The 24,224-nt window shown below is 38.6% G+C and overlaps 1 protein-coding gene across 1 annotated transcript in view; it reads right to left on the bottom strand.

Annotated features, from left to right (window-relative positions):
- Positions 1-24,224, bottom strand: part of TPK1 (thiamin pyrophosphokinase 1) — a 363,387-nt gene that overhangs the window by 89,858 nt on the left and 249,305 nt on the right. The window contains exon 8 of the mRNA XM_057550558.1: positions 10,939-11,050. Within this exon, the coding sequence (XP_057406541.1) occupies positions 10,939-11,050 (112 nt within the window). The remainder of the gene's footprint in view (positions 1-10,938; positions 11,051-24,224) is intronic.

The raw sequence follows: 24,224 nt of genomic DNA, 5'->3' as shown, positions 1-24,224 counted from the left end.
TTTTGTCTTGAGTCTTTACCACACGTTATCTGAGGCCAAGATGAATAACAATGAGATTCAGTTTCTCAAGGACATGTAAACAGTCTTCATACATTACTTTTCAGAGTAACTGTAAAGATTCAGTGATGTGGGCTTCCCTGGTGGCGCAGTGGTTGAGAATCTGCCTGCCAATGCAGGGGACATGGGTTCGAGCCCTGGTCTGGGAAGATCCCACATGCTGCGGAGCAACTAGGCCCGTGAGCCACAACTACTGAGCCTGCGCGTCTGGAGACTGTGCTCCGCAACAAGAGAGGCCGCGATAGTGAGAGGCCCGCGCACCGCGATGAAGAGTGGCCCCCGCTTGCCGCAACTGGAGAAAGCCCTCGCACAGAAACTAAGACCCAACACAGCCATAAATAAATAAATAATTAATTTAAAAAAAAAAGAAAGAAAGAAAGAAATGTGGGCAGCCTCTGGAGGCTGAAATGGTAAGAAAAGGATTCTCCACTCTAGCCTCCAGGAGGATTGCAGCTCTGTCAATACCTGGATCTTACTCTCTCTCATAAGACCCATTTGGGACTTCAACCTCCAGAACTGCAGATGATGAGCTTGTTGTTTTAGGCCTCTAGTTCGTGGTAACTTGTTATAGCAGCAATTTGGCACTGATACAGCTGAAAACCTGTGTCATGAAAATTTTAACAAATATGGTTATATTTTTCAATCTACCTATCAAACATCACACATTTTACATTTACCTACCTTTATATATATTTGAATCTATTATCAAATATCAAAGTTTTCTACACTGCTAGTAGTGAAGGAGCCTAGGAGGGAAAAGCCCTGTGTTGGGATAGAGACATCTGTGTTCCAGGCCAGCTCTGGCCCTACCAAACCATGTGATTTGTGGAAGTCACTTTTAGATTTTCATTATTTCATTTGAAAATCATAGGTCAAGACGAACGATGATGTGCCTTTCAACATTCCGACACTATCAATATAATTATCCTAGATTCTAAGTAAAGGAAATAACATTCATACAGTCTGGACGACGCATCATAGAAATTGTCATCTGCTGGCACTTACTATCAAGGATACCTTAAAAAATCGAGATGCGGTATCAACAATAAAGGTTTCTTTTTTAATATATTCCATTAATCAAGAATGTAATACTCTGTTATTTCCATAACATAGTCAAAAATATAAGAAATCACTAAAAAATAGAACTACCATATGATCCAGCAATCCCACTCCTGGGCATATATCTGAAGAAAATCATAATTCGAAAGGATACATGCACCCCAGTGTTCACTGCAGCACCATTTACAATAGCCAGGACATGGAAGCAACCTAAATGTCCATCGACAGAGGAATGGATAAAGGAGACGTGGTACATATATATAATGGAATATTACTCAGCCATTAAAAAAGAACTAAATAATGTCATTTTCAGCGACATGGATGGACCTAGAGATTGTCATACCAAGTGAAGTCAAAGACAAATATCATATGATATCACTTATACGTGGAATCTAAAAAAATGGTACAAATGAACCTATTTACCAAACAGAAATTGAGTCACAGGTGTAGAAAACAAACTTATGGTTACCGAGGGGGAAGGGGGGGAGGGATAAATTGGGAGATTGGGACTGACATATATACACTACTATATATAAAATAGATAACTAATAAGAACCTACTGTATAGCACAGGGATCTCTATTCAATACTCTGTAATGACCTATATGGGAAGAGAATCTAAAAAAGAGTGGATATATGTATATGTATAACTGACTCACTTTGCTGTACAGCAGAAACTAATACAACATTATAAATCAACTATACTCCAATTTAAAAAAAAAACAAAACACTTAATACAGCCTAGAGCAATGAACTCAGTATGCACTGTTACACTTTAAATCTTACCAAATATTTGAAAATATTCAGGGCCCTACAAATAGAAACGTAAGGCTTCCTTGAGAAACCTTTGTGAAAATATTTATCTGTAATTATCATCCTAATTTATTTATACATATATAAATAAATGTAATATTCTAGGTACAGCTATTATGAAAAATAAATCTTTCACACATTTAAATTTACATAAATTTGTGAGGGAACTTATTATTCCTAAGGTTTGAAAGATCCTTAGTGAAAAGTTATTATTGGAGAAAAATCAATATTGGAATTTATAGCTAGCACTTTCTATTTGTAAATAAAAATGACCTATGGACACATTAATGACTTTTCTAAATTAATAATATAAAGCAGTGAAGATGCAAAGCCATTGATGGTTAATTAAACACAGAAGGGAGAAAGGCTGCTCCTTGTCTTTATCCGTGTGTGGAGATAATTGCTTTTTAAAGGAACACTTAGAGATCATTCGATATAATTTCCCGTAAATGAAACTGCTTCCCCAGCAGGTTGGGCTTGTTTAAATGTTCAGTGACCTAAACTTCCTCGTTAGAAGGGCCAGCCAGCCCCTGTTATTTATTCATTAGATACAAGCTGGCCCTATAGGTCTCATTCTCTCCTCCCTCCCATGTCTAGCAGCAAGCACACAAATAAAAGAGGGCAAGGTACAAGGCACCACCTATCTTTGGATCAGAACACACTTCAGGTGTCTCCTGCAACCAGAGTTTCCTCTATGCTATGTGCTCCCCAAATCTGCATCCTGTCTGCTAGACCTACTTCACTGGTGTTTCACTCTTGCTGCCTTGGCTGACTTCCCTGGAGGTTCCCCTCCTGAATGCCTGGACTTTAAGAGTAGATGTCAGTACCACCCTGATTATAAAACCAGTCAAAGACACCACAAGAAAAAAAACTCTGCAAAACAATGTATCTTAGGAATGTGGATGCAAAAATCCTCAAAAATATACTAGGAAACTGAATCCAGCAACACAGAGAAAGAATTATACATCATGACCAAGTGGAACTTATCCAAGGGATTTAAGTTTGATTTAATATTGGAAATTCAATTAATGTAATATATTATTATATCAACAGGATTTAAAAAAAAAAAATCACATGATCATCTCAATAGACTAAAAAAAAAAAGCAAAGTCCAAAACCCTTCCATGGTAAAACCACCCAACAAACTAGGATGGAACAGAATTTCCTCAATCTGATCAAGGACATCTGTGAAAAACCAACAGCTAACATCATAGTTCATGGTAAAAACACTGGATGCTGTCTTTCTGTGATCAAGAACAGAACAATTTTACAATACGTGAATTATATTTCAATAACACTGCTTTAAAAATGTCATTTCCTTCCAGCTTAGTTTACTAGTACTAGAATCAACTTTTGCCTTCTAGAAGAGCATATTGGTCTGATTTCTTTTGCTTAAAAGGTTCAGTCATGGCCATGATCCTTTATAGATACAGAGTGCACAGTTCAAGTACAGCCCTTTGTGAGACCTTTTCCGGGATACAAATATGGAAGTGACATCATTAGACCTTTGTCCCAGAGCTCCCTCTGACCTACTGCATACAACCGGAAGTGGTACTTTGCAATAACACTTTACACCATTTTTTTTTAAAGACTGCAACAGCTTGTGATCCTTTAAATATCATAGGTGATTACAATTTTTTTTTTAATTTTTAAAGGGTAAAATAATGACTCAAACAAATATAAAATGAACACATCAAAGATTTCAATTAAGTCATTAATTAATGAGAAAACTATTATGATGTAAAAAACTGGTTCAAAGGAGACTACAAAGGACAGACCTATTTAGACAACAAGGAATGCTGAAATGGATTTGCTAATAGATGGAAAATTGGCCATTTATATAGGGTGACAATCCATGGAGTTTTCACAGAACAAAAGTTCAACTGACTTATATGAACAGGAATCATATACAGTATGATCTGCCCTTTATCAGTTAAATTCTAATTCCACAACATTGCAAAATAATCAAAGACGATGAAAAGCTAGGTATCCTATAGAATCATGTAACATTTCAAGGGCCTCTAGACCAGGCCAAACAATCCACTGAAAGATACGCAGGTATCTTTTTGCCCATTTCAAAGGCTTTTGCAATTTTTCACAACACGTTTAAGAGTATGTCTATGCATATAGTTTGATTCATAAATTTCTATTCTATTTGATCTACCATATTTTATCAGTTTTAACACATATATTTTCCCCACATCTCTGCAATTACAATTAGTAGCATTTTTTTCTCAGTGTACATAAAATAATAATGCATCTTACAACTGATGACATCTTGGCTATGATGAAATACAGTCATTTCACCAAATTGTAAACTTGAGAAAATGGTCTTGGGGAGGGAAACTTTAGCTAACATCTTCTTTGGGGCAAAAAAATAATAATAATTTTTTAAAAGCCATCCTTATTATCATCACCTTTGATTCTTGAAGCATGTGTTTTATGTAAAAATTGTAACAATCTCTTCAACTCAAAGCGGGTCACTGATTATCAAAAGAATGAAGACACAAAAGATATTGTCCTCGAATCAAAGAAGAAAATGTTGACATCACAGTTTCAGAGTGCTTTTTTTCAAGCACTGGACTAGAAAAGCAATAATTAAAATAATAATAAAGACATTTAGAAACATGAAACGTCTCACACATTAGTGGCATGAGCTCACAAAGGTTATATACCTTAAGTGTGTATAGCTATTGTTGAACCATGACAACTGACTAGAATCACCTTGTGAGGCATAATGGAGTGAGCATTAAGAGTTTCTCGCTGAAACTGCATTAATAGCAACTGTAGTAGTTGTTGTTGTTTTTTAATAGATGCTTGAACTGTTCCCTTGTTAGGCTGGCACTTAAAAATCCTCAGTGGTGGATGGACCTAGAGTCTGCCATACAGAGTGAAGTAAGTCAGAAAGAGAAAAACAAATACCGTATGCTAATGCACATATATGGAATCTAAAAAAAAAAAGGTTCTGAAGAACCTAGGGGCAGGACAGGAATAAAGACACAGACATAGAGAATGGACTTGAGGACACGGGGAGGGGGAAGGGTAAGCTGGGACGAAGTGAGAGAGTGGCATGGACATATATACACTACTAAATGTAAAATAGATAGCTAGTGGGAAGCAGCCGCATAGCACAGGGAGATCAGCTCCGTGCTTTGTGACCACCTAGAGGGGTGGGATAGGGAGGGTGGGAGGGAGACGCAAGAGGGAGGGGATATGGGGATGTATGTATATGTATAGCTGATTCACTTTGTTATACAGCAGAAACTAACACACCATTGTAAAGCAATTATACTCCAATAAAGATGTATAAATAGATAGATAGATAGATAGATAGATAGATAGATAGATAGATAGAGAAAAAAAAACCCTCACAGAGAACTCCTGCAGAAAATCCTGGTACCTGTACACACTTATTACAAAGCATTTCCATAGAGATGAAAAATCTTTTCAAACTGTTTTCTCAGAATTTTTTTTCTTTCAAAACTCTTTCACTCGGGCTAGATTTGAGTCTCTTTCAGTCAATGCTACAAAATTATTTCACTCTGTCATTTGTATCTATACTTCTTTGAAAAAACACAAAAAAAGGAACAATGAAGAACAATGAATGCATAATTTCAAACTCAATTTGAGTGTTATAAAGCAGAGGCCTGGGCAAATAGAGGGCAACACCATTTAATATTTTTCTTAGGCAAAAGTGTAGAGAAGTTAAAAGTTCTGTCCCTCAGGATTTTAATTTTTCTTCCAAATTACTTTTAATTTCCTACCATTACTGTCCTCTTTCCTATCTCCTTTGCTTTCTTTCCCCTGTCTACAGTTAACTTCCTCTTGTATTTTTCTCTTTATTCCAAATTCATTTTAGTGATTTTTTAAAAACATCAACTTATTTTATGTGGAAGGTCTTTCATTTACTAGTTAGAAACAGGAAAAATAGCATTGAAGACCTAACTTCAAATTTTGAGTGTATCAATCCCTTAATGATATGAATTTGGGCAAATCACCAACTAGGGCTTTGAACTACCATGCCCTTATCTGAAAAATGGGGATATCTGAAAAATTTTCAGAATCAATGGACACCAATTATCAGAGCTAAGGAAAATCAACTAGAACAAGAGAGAAGTTACACTTAAACATACTGTAGTAAATCTGTAGAACATCAAAGAAAAACATAAGGTCTAAAGAGTGGATAGAGTTAAAGACAGATTATAAACAAATAAGAATTAGTCTGATTGTGGATTCATCGACAGCAACAACAGAAATCCAGAAGAGTATGGCTGGAAGAAAGTTAAAATAAGCTTTTATTATATATGTGGCTAAACGGTTCATCAAGATGCCGGACAAAGAAAAGGCATTTTTTTGACAGAAGAGCAGACTCCTACTCATTCTTTCTTTCCTCACTGACAGGACCTCGGTTTTATTTGGGGTGACTATGTCCTTAGATTAAAAAATTTCATGTCCCAGACTCCTCTGCTGCTAGGGTGGTATTTGATAGTTCTAGCCACTGAGGCAAAAGATTAGATGCAGGAAGGATTTCTGGAAATGCTGGGAATCCCTGATGCCTTGTTTTCCTGCAATATGTGCTGCCCTACTTCCTCTCTTCCGTTTTTTCCCACCTGATGCTGAACGGGGAACACAGTGGCTGGAGTTGCAACAGAGACATCTTATGCTTTGAGGCAAAGGCTGAGGAAACCATAGAAACCTTGCCCTGTAACTACTTAACTCTATACTTTGTTACATGAAGGGGGAAAGGGGGGCACTTTTTAAAGCTACTATTTCAGTTACGCATAACTGAACACAATCCTATTTGTTACAGATGAAGAAGAAAGAAAACTTGATTACTAACAAAAATGTGGCTCTACAGAAAACCCAAGTCACTTTTTTAGAAACAATGAAAGTATTCAGCAATATATTAATACAATATACTAAAGTCAATTGTATGTGTATATAACACCATTTTTATTTATTTATTTATTTTTTGGCCACACCATGCAGAATGTGGGATCTTAGTTCCCCGACCAGGGATTGAACCCACATCCCCTGCATTGGAAGCACGGAGTCTTAACCACTGGACCGCCAAGGAAGTCCTGTAATTTTTAAAGGTGTAGTTACAATAGCAGTACAAAGTATAAGGTTTCTACAGACAAATCTTATATAAGAAGTACTGAATCTTTTAGACAAAATTTTTTAATTATCAAAAGCAATTAAAAAGTTCTAATTAAATGGAGAGATACATTATGTTTATGGATGGGAAGACTCAGTTACATGCAGGAATTCTCTTCCCCAATTGTTCTGGTCTCCCCAAAATAATCTGTAAATTAAATGTAATCCCAATAAAAATTACGATGGAATTGTGTGTGTGACACTTGTCAGGCTAATGCTAACGTTTACAAAGAAGAGAGAAAAGCCAGGAATAGCCATGAAAATTTCAAAGAACAAGGTTGGTAGACACGACACATTTCAATATTTATTATAAAGCTATGTTAATTAAGGCAGTGTGGTATCAGTACAGGAAGAAGAATGTAAGTCAAAGGAAGAGACTAGAGATAAAAGAAACATACCCGTGAATACGAAAACTTACGGTATATCACAAATCACTGGAAAAAGGATGATAAATGATGCTAGGGCAGTTGGTTATCAGTAAGGAAAAAAATTAGATCCCTAACTCATATCATACACAAAAATCAATTTCAGGTGAAAGGAGAAACCTAAAAAAAATGCCCCTCAAAACTAAACTGTGAGAACATCTTTACAACCACAGGGAATAGAAAGATGATTTATGACACAGAAATTACAAATCTGAAAGAAAAAGACTGGTAAATTTGACTACCTCTTTAACTTAATAACCTCTCTGTGTACAAAAATGGCATAAACAAATGGCAAAGGCAATGTATAGCCAGGAGGAAGATCATTAGGGTCTGAAGAGCTGCTTCTAAGAAAGAAAGAAACAAATAGTCCAAGGGCTAAAAGGGCAAAAGAAGGTAGCAATTCACAGAAGAGGAAAACCACATGGCTAATAACTACAAAGAGATGCTTTCGCTCACCAGCAATCAGGGACCACAATGAAATATCATTGACACTCATCAGACTGGCAAAAGTGATTAAATCTGACAATACCGAGAACAGGGTAAGGACGTGAGGCATGGGAACTCCTGCGTACTCCTGAGGCGAGTGTACACTGGCATTCCCACTCTCAGAGCTGTAGGGCAGGGCAGGTCTAGTAAATAGGAGGATGCCATTGCCTGTGATGCAGCTGTTTTAGTCCCATGTGTACAGAGCCTAGAGAAACTCCAGTGCCAGACACACACCACAGGCTGTCCACAGTATATTGCTATGAATTAAAGTGTTATAATAGAGGTAGTTTCGACAAAACTAGTAACGATACACTTCTGGATGGTGGTACCACCACAGGCACTTGCTCTCAACACAGACTGTGATGGGAGAGACCACAAATTGAAACAGGTGAGTCAGACTACTTTCTGATTCATATCAGAAAGTGGCATCATATTTCAGTGTGGGTACAGACAGGGAGAATGCCAGCCTCCAGACCACCTGAGGAAGATTTTGATGCATTTCCTTACGAGGACTTGCTTATTCTCCTTGACCCAGGATGTGAGCAACTCCTGACTAAGTTACTGTATCTCCTTTCTCCTCCTCTGGGTCCAGCCCTGTCCTGCCACTTTGTAGGTGTGACAGACAAAATGACATCGAGCTCTGCTTTCACAATGACACTGAGTAAAGCAGGACCCTCTCTGTGAAAAAGATCTATCCACGTCTCTCCAAGCCAACATGGTGTCATTTCACAGTTATTTTTATGGCTTTTTAATGAGGCAATATTACCTATCAGGAGACCCCATTCATTAGCACTTTTACCACATACCATTGATGAAACACTTGCGTCTCAACTCTGTTGCTTTTCATACCCTGTGAAGTTCCTATTCCTTATTTTCACAGAGTTTTAGAGAAAAAACTATCTATTTCAAAAGTTGAAGCAATCTGTAAATATATAGGTAAGTAACAGTGTAGAGCATTTCGGCAGGACTGAAACATTATCACAGACAAGAAGATTAAAAGCTCCATCATGCCCAAGGCCCCTTCCTGGACTAAATTTTATTATTCAGATACTGTATGATATCACTTATATGTGGAATTATAAAATACAACCAACTAGTTGATATAACAAAAAAGCAGCAGACTCGCAGATATAGAGAGCAAACTAGTGGTCACCGGTGGAGGGCGGGCGATATAGGGGTAGGGGAGTGGGAGGTGCAAACTACTGGGTGTACAATAGGGATGTACTGCGCAACACGGGGGATATAGCTAATGTTCTGTAATAACTGTAAATGGAGTATAACCTTTAAAAATTGTATAAAACATTGTTATAAGTTTAAATTAGAAAAAAAAAGAATTAGGATGTGCATTTTGGTGTGGGACACAGGGGCTCTGCGGATGCTCTAAAGGGCACAGAAGAATCTCTTGTATCCTCCAACTCTTGCCTGTTCCTGTAAGATAAAGGAAGCTATATGGTCAACCCTCCGGTTCACTCTGCACAGTGCCCGGCGTGTCTTGGCGTCGGCCCTGGAAAGTGAGGTCACTACCAGATCCAGGAGGAAGCTCTCACCATTGTCTAGACTGGGTCCTTGGAAAGAATGGGAGCTCCAGACAGTAAAACAATTGTTTTAGGCTGGAAATGTTTTCAAATAAAGCTTCTGATGGGAGTGCATGTGAGTTTCAGCTAACTGCTTCAAAGCCTGTCACAGATTTCTATGCACTGGAGGAGATCTGTTCTCACCGTCCTTTCAAATTCGGATGAGCTTGCCAGACATTTGCTTCAAAATATCTCTAGTTTTTTTCCTAATTGTTTCAGCAATGGCTCATAGAAAGGCTTTTTAAAATATCTTTTAATCTTCAATGTATTTATTTCTTGAAATATTTATTTCCTTGTAGGAACCTCAAAGTTTTATTACATGTTATAAAAGAATGACATGGTTCTGTATTTTGCTTTTCACAACCTTAGAGGTATTGGTCAATCATGAAATAATCCCTTTGACATTCAATCAAAGCCCTTTGATTAAATTACTGTTATTCTTAGAGACTAGGGATGATTCATTTCATAATGCCTGATGGTTTCTTTTGGAATTTATTTCATGAACAGATCCACCTCATTTTTTGTTCTTTTCAAAACAGGCAGTTTTAGTATGACTAGTACCGAGGTACAGTACTGAATACAGTTCATAAGTACTGAAGAACATTTTAAAATTTAGTAAGAACAGCTAATCTTATAAAATCTCAGGTGTTTGATTATAAAAATAACTCTATTTTAGTAAGAATAGCTACTTCTCTGGAAAAGTAAAGTAGGTTTCAGGCATACAGAATCGTGAAGAAGGCTGGGCAAAGAGTGCTTAGATATGACACCAGAATTATGATCCATAAAAGAAAAAATTAGACTTCATCAAATTTAAATTAGATTAACTTAATGCACTTAGATAATTAAGTTTCAGAAAATAAAAAGATATGCCAAAGACTCAGAAAATATTTTCAAATCATATATCTGATAAAGGACTTTTATCCAGAATACATAAGGGAATCTTACAATTCAACATAAAAAAAGAGATAACCCAATTAAAATATATGCAAAAGATCTAAATAGACATTACTCCAAAGAAAATATACGAATGGCCCATAAGCACATGAAAATACGTTCAACATCATTAGTCATTAGGAAAAAGCAGATAAAAACTACAATGAGATAACACTTCATACTCACTAGGATGGGAGTAACAATAATAACAACAACAAGTGTTGGTGAGGATATGGAGAAACTGGAACCTTCATACATCACTGGTAGGAATATAAAATTGGTACAGCTGCTTTGGAAAATAGTCTGGCAGTTCCTTGAAAGGTTAAACATAGAGTTCCCATATGACCTAGCAATTCCACTTCTAATTATTTATCAAGAGACATTTTTTAAAAAAGAAAGAAAGAAAACCTCCCTTTGTGCAAGGGTTTTACTTACTGACGTTCCACTTTAGGCCTGTTGTCGTAACCTGATCGCATGGCTGTCCGACCGGAATAAGGCCACACCAATCACCTTCCATTCCAGTATCTACATGCAATTTGTGCTTTCCCTGAGGTAGAGAAGGAATGATCATTAAGATGGGGAAGAGAAAGGAAGGCACGTTAATGCTCACTGAAGACCTGGTCATACGCACCAGGTACCATCCTAGGAACTTCACATGGTTTATCATACTTAATCCTAACAACATACTTATGTAATATGTACTGAATTATCCTAGGAACTTTCACCTGACTAAATCCCAGCAACAGTTTTACAAGGTAGTTTATTGTTAATTATTACCTTTATATATCAGAAAATTGAAGTTTGCAGAGATTAAATGTGTCCAGCCAGGACCACACAGGTAACAAGGGGCAGAATCAGGATTCCTACCTATACCTGCCACTTCCAAGATTCCATGTGCTAAAGATATAGCACTAAGTGATACAGAATTCTAGGGTCTTAATCAAACACTTGCTTGAGTGTAAATACAACATTGCTTCCTCAGTAAAATCTCTGCTTTTTATCTGAGAACTGGGCTTCTAGCCTTGAAAATTCAATGTAAACCCTACTACTGGTTAACCTCTTTCCTATACCCACAGCTGCTCTAGGAGATGCTCAGTGGGGCGTCCCTCTACCAGGAAATAGAGTATCTGCCCTGAGAAATGAGTATGCTTCTTCTATTCTGATTATGAAAACTGATAGAATCTACCATGTTTTCAATTTTTCAGTTTACAAGAAGGTTAAAGTTAAATGTAATGCTCAATCAAGGCCACAAGCTTTGCTTTTAAATAAAATACTTGGAAATGCCTCTCCTACAAAGTAATGCTTTTCCATTCCTACCCTATTCATTATCCTCAGGGTATACAGTCTTTGTAGAAAGATATCTCAAGTTCTTATGGGAAAATGTCAAGACATGTATGCATTCTATAATAGAGTAAAAAAGGTATTTTTCATAATTCAAATAACTCTGAAGGAATAAGCTCCAAAAGATATTCTTCATTTTAATAAAATATTGTTTTAAAGTGTATTTAATATATGACATATTACCAAACTAAGGTATCGAGGTCTCCTTGTACAGTCATTTTACTTTTATTGCAAGTATGCCTTTTGTGCTGTATATTGTAAGTTTCTGAGAACTTATTCTACTGTATCCAGGTCTCAACATGCAAGCAGGATTTGTCTTTTGTCAAAAGATTGCTTTTATTAGGAAAACAATTCTCTAGATTATTATACGTATGAATCCTTGTGTTTAACACAAGTTCATTCAGACATTTACTTCCTGTACAATTCATATACATATATTTCCATTTGAACATTCAATCAGAGGGCATAAATTCAATTAGAAGGGCTTAAATACATCCAAACACAAAGAAGATCTTTAAAGAAAATTTAAAATACATTTGAACTTCGTGTCCATCATTGGAAGAAAGGTAGGCCACACTTGTAGATATACACCAAGCAATGGATTAGATGCACACAGAGAAATGTGGATGGATAGAAAACACAATGCATTGTGAAAACATAACACATAGTAGGAAACAGAATCGTGATAAATGACAGAACCTATCTATGTAAATTAAAATAAATGCAAACACAATAAGGCACTTTTTCTGCTAACAAAATTAAAAATATATATTCATATATACACACACACTAACATGTTTGCGTAATGGGAAATGGTATAGGGACAAAAGGGAAGCAATGGATCAATCAACCAATGAGGATTCTTGCCTGGACCAGAGATGATAATGTGCTATGAACTAACGAGTACTACTGACCCAACACTGAAATCTCATAAAAATAAAATAACAAATACATATTTTAGATATGAAGTGATACAAGATTTAGAAATTCTTAGACTCTTCTGAAGGAAAAAAAATAGAGAAAATATTCTCATAATTCAGTAATTATTAGTAATTACTAATTACTAAAAACAGTAATTCAAGAAAGAGGAATAATTGGGAGACAGCCATGGGAAAAACTCAGGAGCGAAATAAAAACTTATCTCATTCTTGAATAATGATCTTCGGTGTTTTTCTTTTAGCGTAATTTAGAGCAAAGGCATATAAACCATATTATAATTACAGAAATTTTCTACATATTTCAGTGTAAAAGTAATGCTATATTTGTCAGAAGGCACAAGTAAGGAAAAGAGTAGAAGAAAGTGCAGTGGTCTTTATTTTCTCATCATTTTACATCACATGGGAATCAGGAAATAGAGCCTAAAGTTGCAGATTTTTTTAAAGGGGGATTTTAAAATTGCTCCTGTCCTGAGTTATTGGTAATGTGGGTAACATGCCTAGCGCCAGCAGCGGGACTGAGGAATGGGATCTGAAATAGCTCTGTTCTTCATCCTGCCCTATTACTCATTCATGAACCTCCAAGCCAGTGTCACAGACAAGTTATTCACCCAACTGTATACATGAAACCTGTGACCATTGCATGGAAGGCAAAGCACAGGGAAGGAGGAAAGATGACAGATCAGAGATGCGATCCGATGTGGGGAGTGGAGGGCAGCATGCAAGCAAGGGGCGCCCTGAGGAATGATGCTTGAGTGGGAACTGAAGGATGAACAAGAGCCAACTCATGACGGGAGGGCAAAGAGGCTTGCAGGCCGAGGGCGCACCCCAAAAGCCAGAGGAGGATCACTTGAGGCATCGGGGTGGGGTGGGGTGGGGATGGGTGGAGCACAGGAGATTTTCAGGGCAGTAGAGCTATTCTGTGTGACACCGTGATGGTGAATACGTGACATGATGCATCTGTCAGAACCACAGAAGTACTACACCTGGAGTGAACTCTAATGTAAATCAGGGACTTTCCTTAATAATGTATCAATATTGGTTCACTATTTGTAACAAAGGTACCACACTAATGCAAGATAATAGGGGAAACTGCCAGCAGGAGAGGGGGTATATGGGAACCCTCCATCTCATCTGCTAAATTTTCCGTAAATGTAAAACTGCTCTAAGCATAAAGAGTATTGCTATTTTTTTAAAAGTCTCTCAATGACCTTTCACTTTCTCATCCCTTCAGTGGGACCAACAGCAATGTGCTGGTGGGTTTGAAACCTAGGCCAGCAGATGAGCGGTACCACACACGGAGAAACATGCAGCCATTTCTCAGCAGCCTTTACAACCTTGTTCTGCTTTTTTTCCCCTAAAAAAAAGGGTTTTTTTTTTTTTTTAAGATATGAGCCACCTTTCTTTCTTTCTTTCGAATCTTTTCCCTAAGTTGATTTACACTGATAGCTTGCCACATGAATTTTGAGTTTTATTTCTCCCTACTACCTTCCATTATAGAAATAATTCTCTCTGAAGATACAGATGCTAAATATAATACAAATTATCATCCAGAGATGCCAAACGTAACAGACTTTAACAACTTTGGAAAGCAGTAACAAAGTCTCTTTTCTCATCAAAGGAGTTCATGAGGGAGGGTATTGCAGAAATTCTGATTTCCTTAGAACCGCTTTGGCTTCAGCAGTGAAGGGATAGGAATGACGGTGACTTTTCACAACGGCGGATCCCAGCCTGATGAGGGCTGTACTACCAGGGTCCCCATCAGAAAGCACAGCATATCAGAGGAGTTGCAGGTGGCCCGTAGTCTCCTGGGCTCTGGGTGGCAGAGGACACGGGACCAAGAAGGGCAGGGATGCACTCCTGGACCAGATAGCTCTACCTCTGTCTCTGGTAATGGTGTTCTCTGACAATGAGACCTGCGACTTCTTCATTTCTTATCAAAGGGGACTCATGTGTCCTTGGGTTGTCTTATTTTCAATGTGTTACAGTTAATTCCTATCTTCTAATTGAAGACTTTCCTCCCTCTGTTTGTGGCCTGCTTAATGGTTTGGTAGTGGTCAGCTGAACACATTACTATGTTTGGTGCTCTGGCTAACTGCAGTAAAGAATGATAAAGGAAATAAGGAATGATTTGATTTCTCAACTCGTGAATATTAACTCCCTAGGAAGATTCTTCAACTTGTATCATATAATGCAAAGGCAACAGCACAAACACATGTTAAGCTTTATTATCCCGGGGTGGGAGGGTGCTGTTAAAAACCCCACTGGTTTAAATGACACAATGGTAAGCTTTCTCTTCTAGCCTTGCTATGTATTCATTGCCTTCCTCATTATTTTAAGATTCAACAGACCTTGAAAAATTTCAATCTGGGACCTAAAAAGTCCCAGATAGGTATCTGCCTACAATCAAACAATGAACAGTTTTTCCTCCCATTCCAAAAAGGTGTTTAGCCACAAGTGAATGGTCTTTGTGTTTACAAATATACAAAATTTAGCTTTGTATGGTTAACAGAGGGCAATACTATGCTTTTCTCCTGTATCCTCACGTCTATGTGACATGTTTACAGTGGACAACAAAAGGAATTTTTGTTCATCCCTCAGATTTCTCAATTCATAATATATGCTAGCCTATATGGGATTTGACACAGGCAGGCATGCAGCCTGACAGTAAAGAACTTCCCTAAAGATTTATGCCATTACCGGAGACCACAGGCACGTGAACTCATCATTGACTTCCATCTACTCTCATGAATCACTGCACAGCTTCCTATTCTGTCACCTGTTCTGAGCTTAGATGACTCTTCAAAGTCAAAGGCAGTTCTATACGGTAGAGATGGAACAAGAATAAATCACAGACAGTTTGGTGTTCCAATCATGGTTATTTTGAACATATTAACAACCTCAATAAGGGATGAAATTGTAATTCAGTGAAAGGCAACAAAGATGGTGCTTGGCACCTATGCTGAAGTCACACTGACGAGCAGGTAAAGGACAGGCAGTGTCACAGTCACCGTCCCTGGGCTGTAACGCCAAAAGCTAGAGCAAAACATACGCGAGCGGACACCTGATGAAGGGCTGAGACATCACTGTCCCTTTGACTGTATTTTACCTCCTCTTTGAAAATGACAAGGACATGACCGAGAGAAATGATAAAGCTCACCCTAGATTTTGCTTTTGCAAAAATTCCAAACATTGAGGCATCTGAATCCTGTTTACATCTCTAAATCTTTACATCCAATAACGATGCCAAGTTTTAGGCTAAGTTATCTTAGTGTGGCGCTCACAAAATACAGAGCAATTTAACAAGATCGTTCACAAAGCAACTGAACACAGGAAGACCAGAAATGTCCTTTCTACTTAGTGCAGAAGATTCAAGGAGCAGATACCGATACTAGTTTATAAAGTGGATAACCATTCATCAAATTGCTGTTAATGCTGCACTTACACCCCATGGCTAATTGCAGCTAACATTTCTGGCACACGGTTAGACCCAGTATGAATGGAACACTGCTGTACACTGATTAAATACAAGGCTAACCTCTGCTACCTAATCTTTTGTTAGTTTGTCCAGGTACTTTAAAAAGTCATCAGCTAACACCATGGGAATTTTTTTTTTTTTTTATTTTATTTATGGCTGTGTTGGGTCCTCGTTTCTGTGCGAGGGCTTTCTCTAGTTGCGGCAAGTGGGGGCCACTCTTCATCGCGGTGTGCGGGCCTCTCACTATCGTGGCCTCTCTTGGTGCGGAGCACAGGCTCCAGACGCGCAGGCTCAGCAATTGTGGCTCACGGGCCTAGTCACTCCGCGGCATGTGGGATCCTCCCAGACCAGGGCTCGAACCCGTGTCCCCTGCATTGGCAGGCAGATTCTCAACCACTGCGCCACCAGGGAAGCCCCACACCATGGGAATTTAAATAGCCCCCTGGAAAGAATAGTGAAAGAAGTCAACGGAAGGATCTACCTTATATTTACTAGGAGAAGAGGTTACCTCTCCCACACAAACATAGACTTTTTTTTTTTATTTTTTTATTTTTGGCTGTGTTGGGTCTTCGTTTCTGTGCGAGGGCTTTCTCTAGTTACGGCGAGCGGGGGCCAGTCTTCATCGCGGTGCGCGGGCCTCTTACTATCGTGGCCTCTCTTGTTGCGGAGCACAGGCTCCAGACGCGCAGGCTCAGTAGTTGTGGCTCACGGGCCCAGCCGCTCCGCGGCATGTGGGATCCTCCCAGACCAGGGCTCGAACCCGTGTCCCCTGCATTGGCAGGCAGAGTCTCAACCACTGCGCCACCAGGGAAGCCCCAAAGATAGACTTTTGTGCTGGTACATTTCATACTGCGACTACCCCACATGACTGAGAGTAGTAACAAGAGAAATGGTCTTTTCAGTGAATTTATAGTTGTAAAATCTCAGAGCTAGAGGACTCATATATTGACTTTTATTCTGCTCCACAAACGGTGAATTCAAAACTCAAGCGTGTTGGTTTAATATATATTTCTTTATCATTGATTGATTGATTGCATTTCCTTTTGAAAAAGCATTAATTCCTTATCTATACAGAGCTTTTAGAGTTTCCAATCATGTCAGAACCACATTTTGCAAAGTGTATCCCACAGAACACTACTCGTGGGGTCTGGTTAAGATTAGAACAATAGCTTCTTGGATTCCCCCCTTGGAAGTCACAACACACACCAGCATCCTAGGTGTTCTAGGTAGTCTTTTTTTTTTTTTTTTTTTTTTAATTTATTTTGGGTTGCATTGGGTCTTCGTTGCTGCGTGCAGGCTTTCTCTAGTTGCATCGAGCAAGGGCTACTCTTCGATGAGGTGTGCAGTCTTCTTGTCGCGGTGGCTTCTCTTGTTGCAGAGCACGGGCTCTAGACACACAGGCTCAGTAGTTGTGGCTTGAGGGCTCTAGAGCGCAGGCTCAGTAGTTGTGGTGCATGGGCTTAGTTGCTCCGCGGCATGTGGGATCTTCCCGGACCAGGGAATCGAACTCATGTCCCCTGCATTGGCAGGCGGATTCTTAACCACTGCGCCACCAAGGAAGTCCCTCTAGGTAGTCTTGAAGCAAAATACTCTGTTTACCTGAGCGAGTGTGTCCCAAACTTACTTAACTACAGATCCTCCTCCTGCCCCTTAAAATAACACCTCACAATTACCTGTGGAATTTGCATTTCATGAAATCCACCTAGGAAAATACTGATTTGGAATAGAGATTTTGCACACAGCACCTGAAACTATGATTTTTGGTTGAATATTTCCACAGCCAGAACATTTCAGTGATATGTTTTGAAATTAATAACCTCCATCTGATTTTTGTTTTGGAAATTATTTAGTCACCTGGGGCTGAAATCACGTGTATACTGACAAAAGGTAGGCTTATTTTTCGATTAAAAGGTTAACGACGATACCGGGTGCATGTATATCCAAAAGAAAACCTTCTGAATGCCTGTTAAGCTAGTTTATTTAAAAGTCAAAGATATTTAAGAAATACCCACTATTGTTAGAGACCGTAAAATAGTATGATTGGCTAATTTCCTCCTTAACTCCCAACACTAAACTATTTCAAATTAAAACAGATGCAATCGATGTTTATCCTTTGTACCCTAGCACCTCGTATTGATGATTTTCTTACAATGTATCCTATCCTATCTCTAAGCCTTCCTTTTATTCCAGTCAGAGAAAATCATGTGGTGAGCGCCCTCACACTAAATGTCAGAAACCTACTCTTTGCTCCTCCAAAACATACGGACATTTTCCACGATGCCACGATGCCTTCTAAAGACAATACTTACCCCAGAAGCAAGCATTCCTAACAGTGGAGACAGGACAGGTTACACGAAAGATATATTTTGAGTCAAAGAGTGATCACAGAGTTTTCAAATAACTTCAGATAAATGTTACTCTACTTAATGTATGGTGTGATCAAGAGGCCCACAGTCCCTGTCTATTCTTAGGCTATTTCTCCATCCTTAACCAAGAGAAGCTTCAAAGCAAAGGTCAAATTCTACCTTCCTTTCAAAGCTCCCTCTGTTATCCCAGTTAACATAGATCACACTTGCTTCTAACAGCTACAGTCTTTATTTACACCACAAAATAGAGCATTTTGTTACTGTCCTGTACCTCTCAAATGGGTGCATGTTATATCCTTAAAAACAATAAAATTTCTTTGATGGCAAAACCCTGGCCTTTCATTTCTGTTGGATTTATAGTACAGGGGGAAGAACATACTAAGTGTCTAATAAATGTCTGATTAATGGTTTAGAACAAAAGGAAAAAGTATCAATAAAAAGGTGTCAATATGCTTAGAAAAATCTTTGCCAAAATTAAAGTAGATGAGAGAGGGCCCAGTTGAACTGAAAGGTCTCCATACAGGCACCAAAACAGAATTCTTTGTGTGGATAATGTCTGCTTAATTGGACGCTAGGATAAACCACACACAACCAACAATTATGAATACCCCGTCAACAGTATTCAAAATACACTTCAAGGTGTATACAGAGTACACGTTTTATGTCTGTATGTAAAATGGGCGTGACAGTCCTACCTCACTGGGTCATTTTGAGGACTGAATGAGAACATGTTTAAGGTGCCAAGAACAGGGCTTCAAACATTCCTATTGTAAATGTTGATTCACTTACCCCTCTCCCTCTATCAAGTCCTCCAAGTTTAACTTGAACACAAGTTTTCTTTCCACTCTTCTCTGCTCTTTATTTTATAAAAGCCTAGTCACTTTAGCCCAGTAATTTTGAAAGAAAAAAAAAAGTGATTAGACCTCATAAGACTAATATGAAATATTAGCAGGAAGGGAGAAGGAGAAAAATACTTATGTAAACATTTTTATGTTTAACCTTCATGAGACATTAAGATATTTTAAAGACAAGAATCATATCTCCATTTGCTATACAGAAGCTCTAGTTTTCAGTAAACTACTTTTTAGAAATGCTCCCCTATTCTGAAATAGTCCTTCTTTATAGGAGCACACCTCCCCAACTTTGTTCATCAATTTTAGAAAACTCCAAAGAACTCCTTCTAAGGTCTCATAGCTGCTCACCATATCCAAAATGTAATGCTTCTGGAGCATTACGCTTCTGAAAGTTAATTTCTGGAGTTCTCGATTTGAACTGAGCCTAGTACTAAGGTAACCCAAGATTCTCTTTCTTCAATGCAAGCAAATAATTTAAATAAAATTCAGTTCAGACTCTAAAGCCACTGAACTTGTTTCTCAAATTTTCTCATAGTTTGTAAAGAGTTGATGGGAATGCCGGCACTGCAAGATGTATCTCAACTGTCCTCCTTGTATCCTTAGCTACTCCAACTCTCCTTCTATAAAAGAGCTTTATGCCGAGTCTCCTACGACAGCCAGCCAGCTTCCCACAATTACTCCAAGTATTGTACATTCTCCTCCACTGGACTCCTCCCTTTTGTCAGATTCATCAACCCTCCCCGCCCCCATACTTCTTTCTGCTATAGCAGAGGCTGCAAGTCATTAAGACTGGTAGGGGAGTGAAGGGTGATTGTGAGGTGGTTTGACAGTGGATACATGTACTGGGTGATCCTATTCATTATCCTATTCAAGTACACTCCAGGAAGCATGTCTGCTTGCTGAGATGCAGTATGGCTGAGGTTCAGCATGTTTAACTGAGCCACGTGTCTACTTCTGTTTTGTTTTGTTTTCCACTTATGCTCACAATGCTCATGTCCTGAAGAAGGGGAAAGAAAATGACAACTTTGCATTCATTTAATTATTTCAAACCGCAGCTCAACTATCAAACTTTTTATTCTGGAAGAAATAATTGAAAAAGTTCCAGTTAAAGAAAAAGACAGAGAAGTAAGGTAATAATTTTTGAATATCTGCTCTGACCTAATATTCTTCTGGGCACTATAATTCTCATAACAACCTGGAGTGGTAGAGTTACTACTAAAATAGAGACTGTGGACTCAGTACAGTCACTAACTTGCTCAAGATCACTCAACTAGTAACTAGCAGACGTGGGATCTAAACCCAAGTATGCTGCGATTTTAACATCTACTTCATTTTACTGTATCATCATGTTTTTCTAGGCTTCTATCTTCAAAAGCCACTCAGACCATTTCATTCCTTTGCTTTTCTTCCCATTCTTGCTTTTTGTTCCCTATACTCAATCAGCAAGTTAAGCTTTTGCATGATCTTGTCCAAAGTTTATCCTAAATAATAAATACTTGCGCAGTAAATGAATTAAGTAAATGAACAACTATGTTCCTTGACCTCATCTACCTCTCTTCAACATTTCCCATTCTAATTACATGTCCTCATTCATTTAATTGTCCTCTGCTAGTGACTGGCTATAAGGAGGGTGCTGACAAGGATGTGTGCGACACTCATTCCTGTTTTCAAAACACACTTTTTTTTTTTTTTCAAAAACGCACTTACTGGGTCTTCAAGAAGTTCACAAAGAATGGTTAAAGCAAAATCAATGAGTGGGCTAAGATAAAGAAAATTAACATACAAAAGTGGTTTTTTTTGAAAAGATTTGAGTATTTTTAGTCAGGAACAGATAGGACAGTTTTGCTTCTCCCCCAGATCCTATAAAATATGAATTAGAAGCAGTATCACCTCTTTGATGAAAGCACTTCTTCTCCAAAGCCCTCCAGGAACACACAGCCCAGGCTACTTGCATACCCTCAAGGAGAGAAACTACAGCTCATTAATTTTTGTATCTATAAAACACTGAACAATCTTGGACACACAGTAGGAATACAACAAATATTTATCAAAAGGGGGGCACTAAGCTTAGCTGTTTTCATATAACTACTTTCAACCTCCAATTCATGTGCCAACTACCACCTTGCTAACCCATTTCTTTGTTCCTCTTTACATTAAAACTCCTAGAAAGGGTTGTCTAAATTCACTGTTCCAATTCTCTTACATTCATTCCAATTAAGCCTTTGCTTAATTAACCTCTTTTCCAAGTCAGCTTTCACCAAGACAACCCACGACCTCCAAACTGCTAAACCCAATGGTCAGTTATTAGTCCTCATCTGGCTTGACCTATCAGTAGAATTTGCAATGGGTTATTACTCACACCTCCTTGATATACTATCTTTACTTTGCTTCCAGAACACCACACTCTCTTGGTTTTCCTCTTCACCCACAATTTCCTTTGCTGGCTCCTCCTCTTCACTCCAAATCCTAAAACTGAACTGCCTCAGGGCTCAGTCCCTTGGTCTCAGCTAGATCCTCCTCTCTCATTGACCTATATTTATGTCCTTTGTTAGCTCAGTCATGTAGAGCTTGGCAAATCCAAATTTGTATCTCTAGTCTAGACTTCCCTCTCTAACTCCGGTCCTGAACATACAACTGCCTATTTGATACATCCTCAACTTTTATCTCAAACCCACCCCACACACAGCTTTTGATCTGAGTGGATATCTACTACATCCTTCCAGCTACTCAGGTGGAAAGTTCTTCTTCTTTTTTCATACCCCTGAGGAAATCCCATTTACTCTATCTTCTAAATATATCCAGATCCCTATCACTTCTCACAATTTCTTTCACTACTGTCTTATCCAAGTCACCATGACAAGATCTCCCCTTGTCTCACCAGAGTCAACTCAGCTGCCAAAGAGACTGCCATACAGTGAAGTAGGTCAGAAAGAGAAGAACAAATATCGTATATTAACGCATATATGTGGGATCTAGAAAAATGGTACAGATGAACCTGTCTGCAAGGCAGAAATAGAGACACAGACGTAGAGAACAAATGTATGGACACCAAGGGGAGAAAGGTAGGGGAGATGAACTGGGAGATTGGGATTGACATATATACACTAACTAATATGTATAAAATAGATAACTAATGAGAACCTGCTGTATAGCACAGGGAACTCTGCTTCACTTCCCTGTACAGTAGAAGCTAACACAACATTGTAAAACAACCTAAAATACCCTAATTAAAAAAAAAAGTCAGACCTACCCGTCTCCATACTGACTGCACCCTCTCAAGAGAAATACTCCTGGCTTTCTGAAAGCTTTCCACTTCCCTCTTCTGGCCCCTGGGGACTCTGGCTAGACTTTAGGTTCTGTCCATGGAGTGAGTCTGAGAGAAACGCTGTCATTACTAACGAATCCTTGCTCTGAGCCAGCCCGGGGTAGTCTGTTCCACGTACAGTGCTGTGGTTGAAGGCACAAGTGCTAAAGAAAGACTTCTGGATTTCGATCTTTTCACCATGTTTGTGTTTCGCTCTCCTCATCTATCAAACCAGAATAAAAGGCCTGTTGTGAGGATTAAATGACTTGATATGTGAGGGACTTAGAGTAGTGCCTGCCACTGAACAAATGCTCTATGAACATTCCCTGCTATTATTTCTATCATACAAAAGGACTACAATGGGCAACAAAACAATGCCTTACCTTTTTTTTTTTTTCAAGCTTTTCTTTATTCTCTGAATTTCAAACTAGCTTATTTTCATGCAATGCATTACTTTTAATTTTAGACAATTTACCTGTCTCTCATTTTTCGTGTCAAGAATGTTAGGATAATTTTGTCTTCTGAAAGCAATCTGAAGAGTACCCCATAATATGCTATGTATTATGTATTGGCACAATGTTGAAATAAATACACCTTTCAAGTTATACAGATCACAATCTTAATGGCCACAGTAGTCTTATATTGGTACCTGTTACATATGAAGTAAAAGTCTTTAACATCAGAAAAGTAAAAGTACTGATTTTGGGAGGGGTAGTTTTTGATGTCTTGAGGTAAAATTATGGTAAGACTTCTAAGAGAAATACCATGCCTTGATGCAGCTTAGCTTCACAGCTCTGTGCTGTAAAGGAGACTATTATCATGGGGCCACAATTAAGCAACTACATGTGATGCACTGGGTTTGGAGTAACAACTGCGACGACAGCAGTCTATGTTTGTCACAAATCAAGTGTGTTGCAGGATGATCACGGTCACGTTCACCGCACCACTGAACCACCTAGTCTTTCACCCTCTCATCTTCCTACAAGTATATGTGCTCATGTGAGTCTAATGCTCTTTTACCGTATTTCTCTGTGGTGGTCAGACTCCGAGATGGCATCCAATGAACCTTGCCTCCCGGAATTTAGGTCCTCGCCTAGTGACTCCCCACACTGAATAGGACTAACCTATATGTACCAGTCAGCCCGTATGGAGAGGAATGGAGCTGCTCCCTGCCCCCCACCAGGGCCGCCATCACCATCACCACCACCCATGAGCCACCTGGGAACCATATGACGGATGCTGGGACAACTGAACTTCATGACACCCCAAGCTTGAAGCATCCAGAATTCTAAGTCCAAATTCCGGATATGCAGAGAAATTCTGAGACATAATAAATGTTTATTGTTGTTTTATGACAACAAGTTTTGTGGTGACTTGTTACACAGCCATAGGTGACTAACAATCTCCATCTCTTTCTAGATGACCTTGTCTGCATTGCTGTAC

The sequence above is a fragment of the Balaenoptera acutorostrata genome, chromosome 7, assembly GCF_949987535.1.
Source record: "Balaenoptera acutorostrata chromosome 7, mBalAcu1.1, whole genome shotgun sequence".
NCBI classification, from domain to species: domain Eukaryota; kingdom Metazoa; phylum Chordata; class Mammalia; order Artiodactyla; family Balaenopteridae; genus Balaenoptera; species Balaenoptera acutorostrata.
Note: the sequence above shows the minus strand (reverse complement) of the source record. Positions and strands in the feature narration are given on the sequence as shown.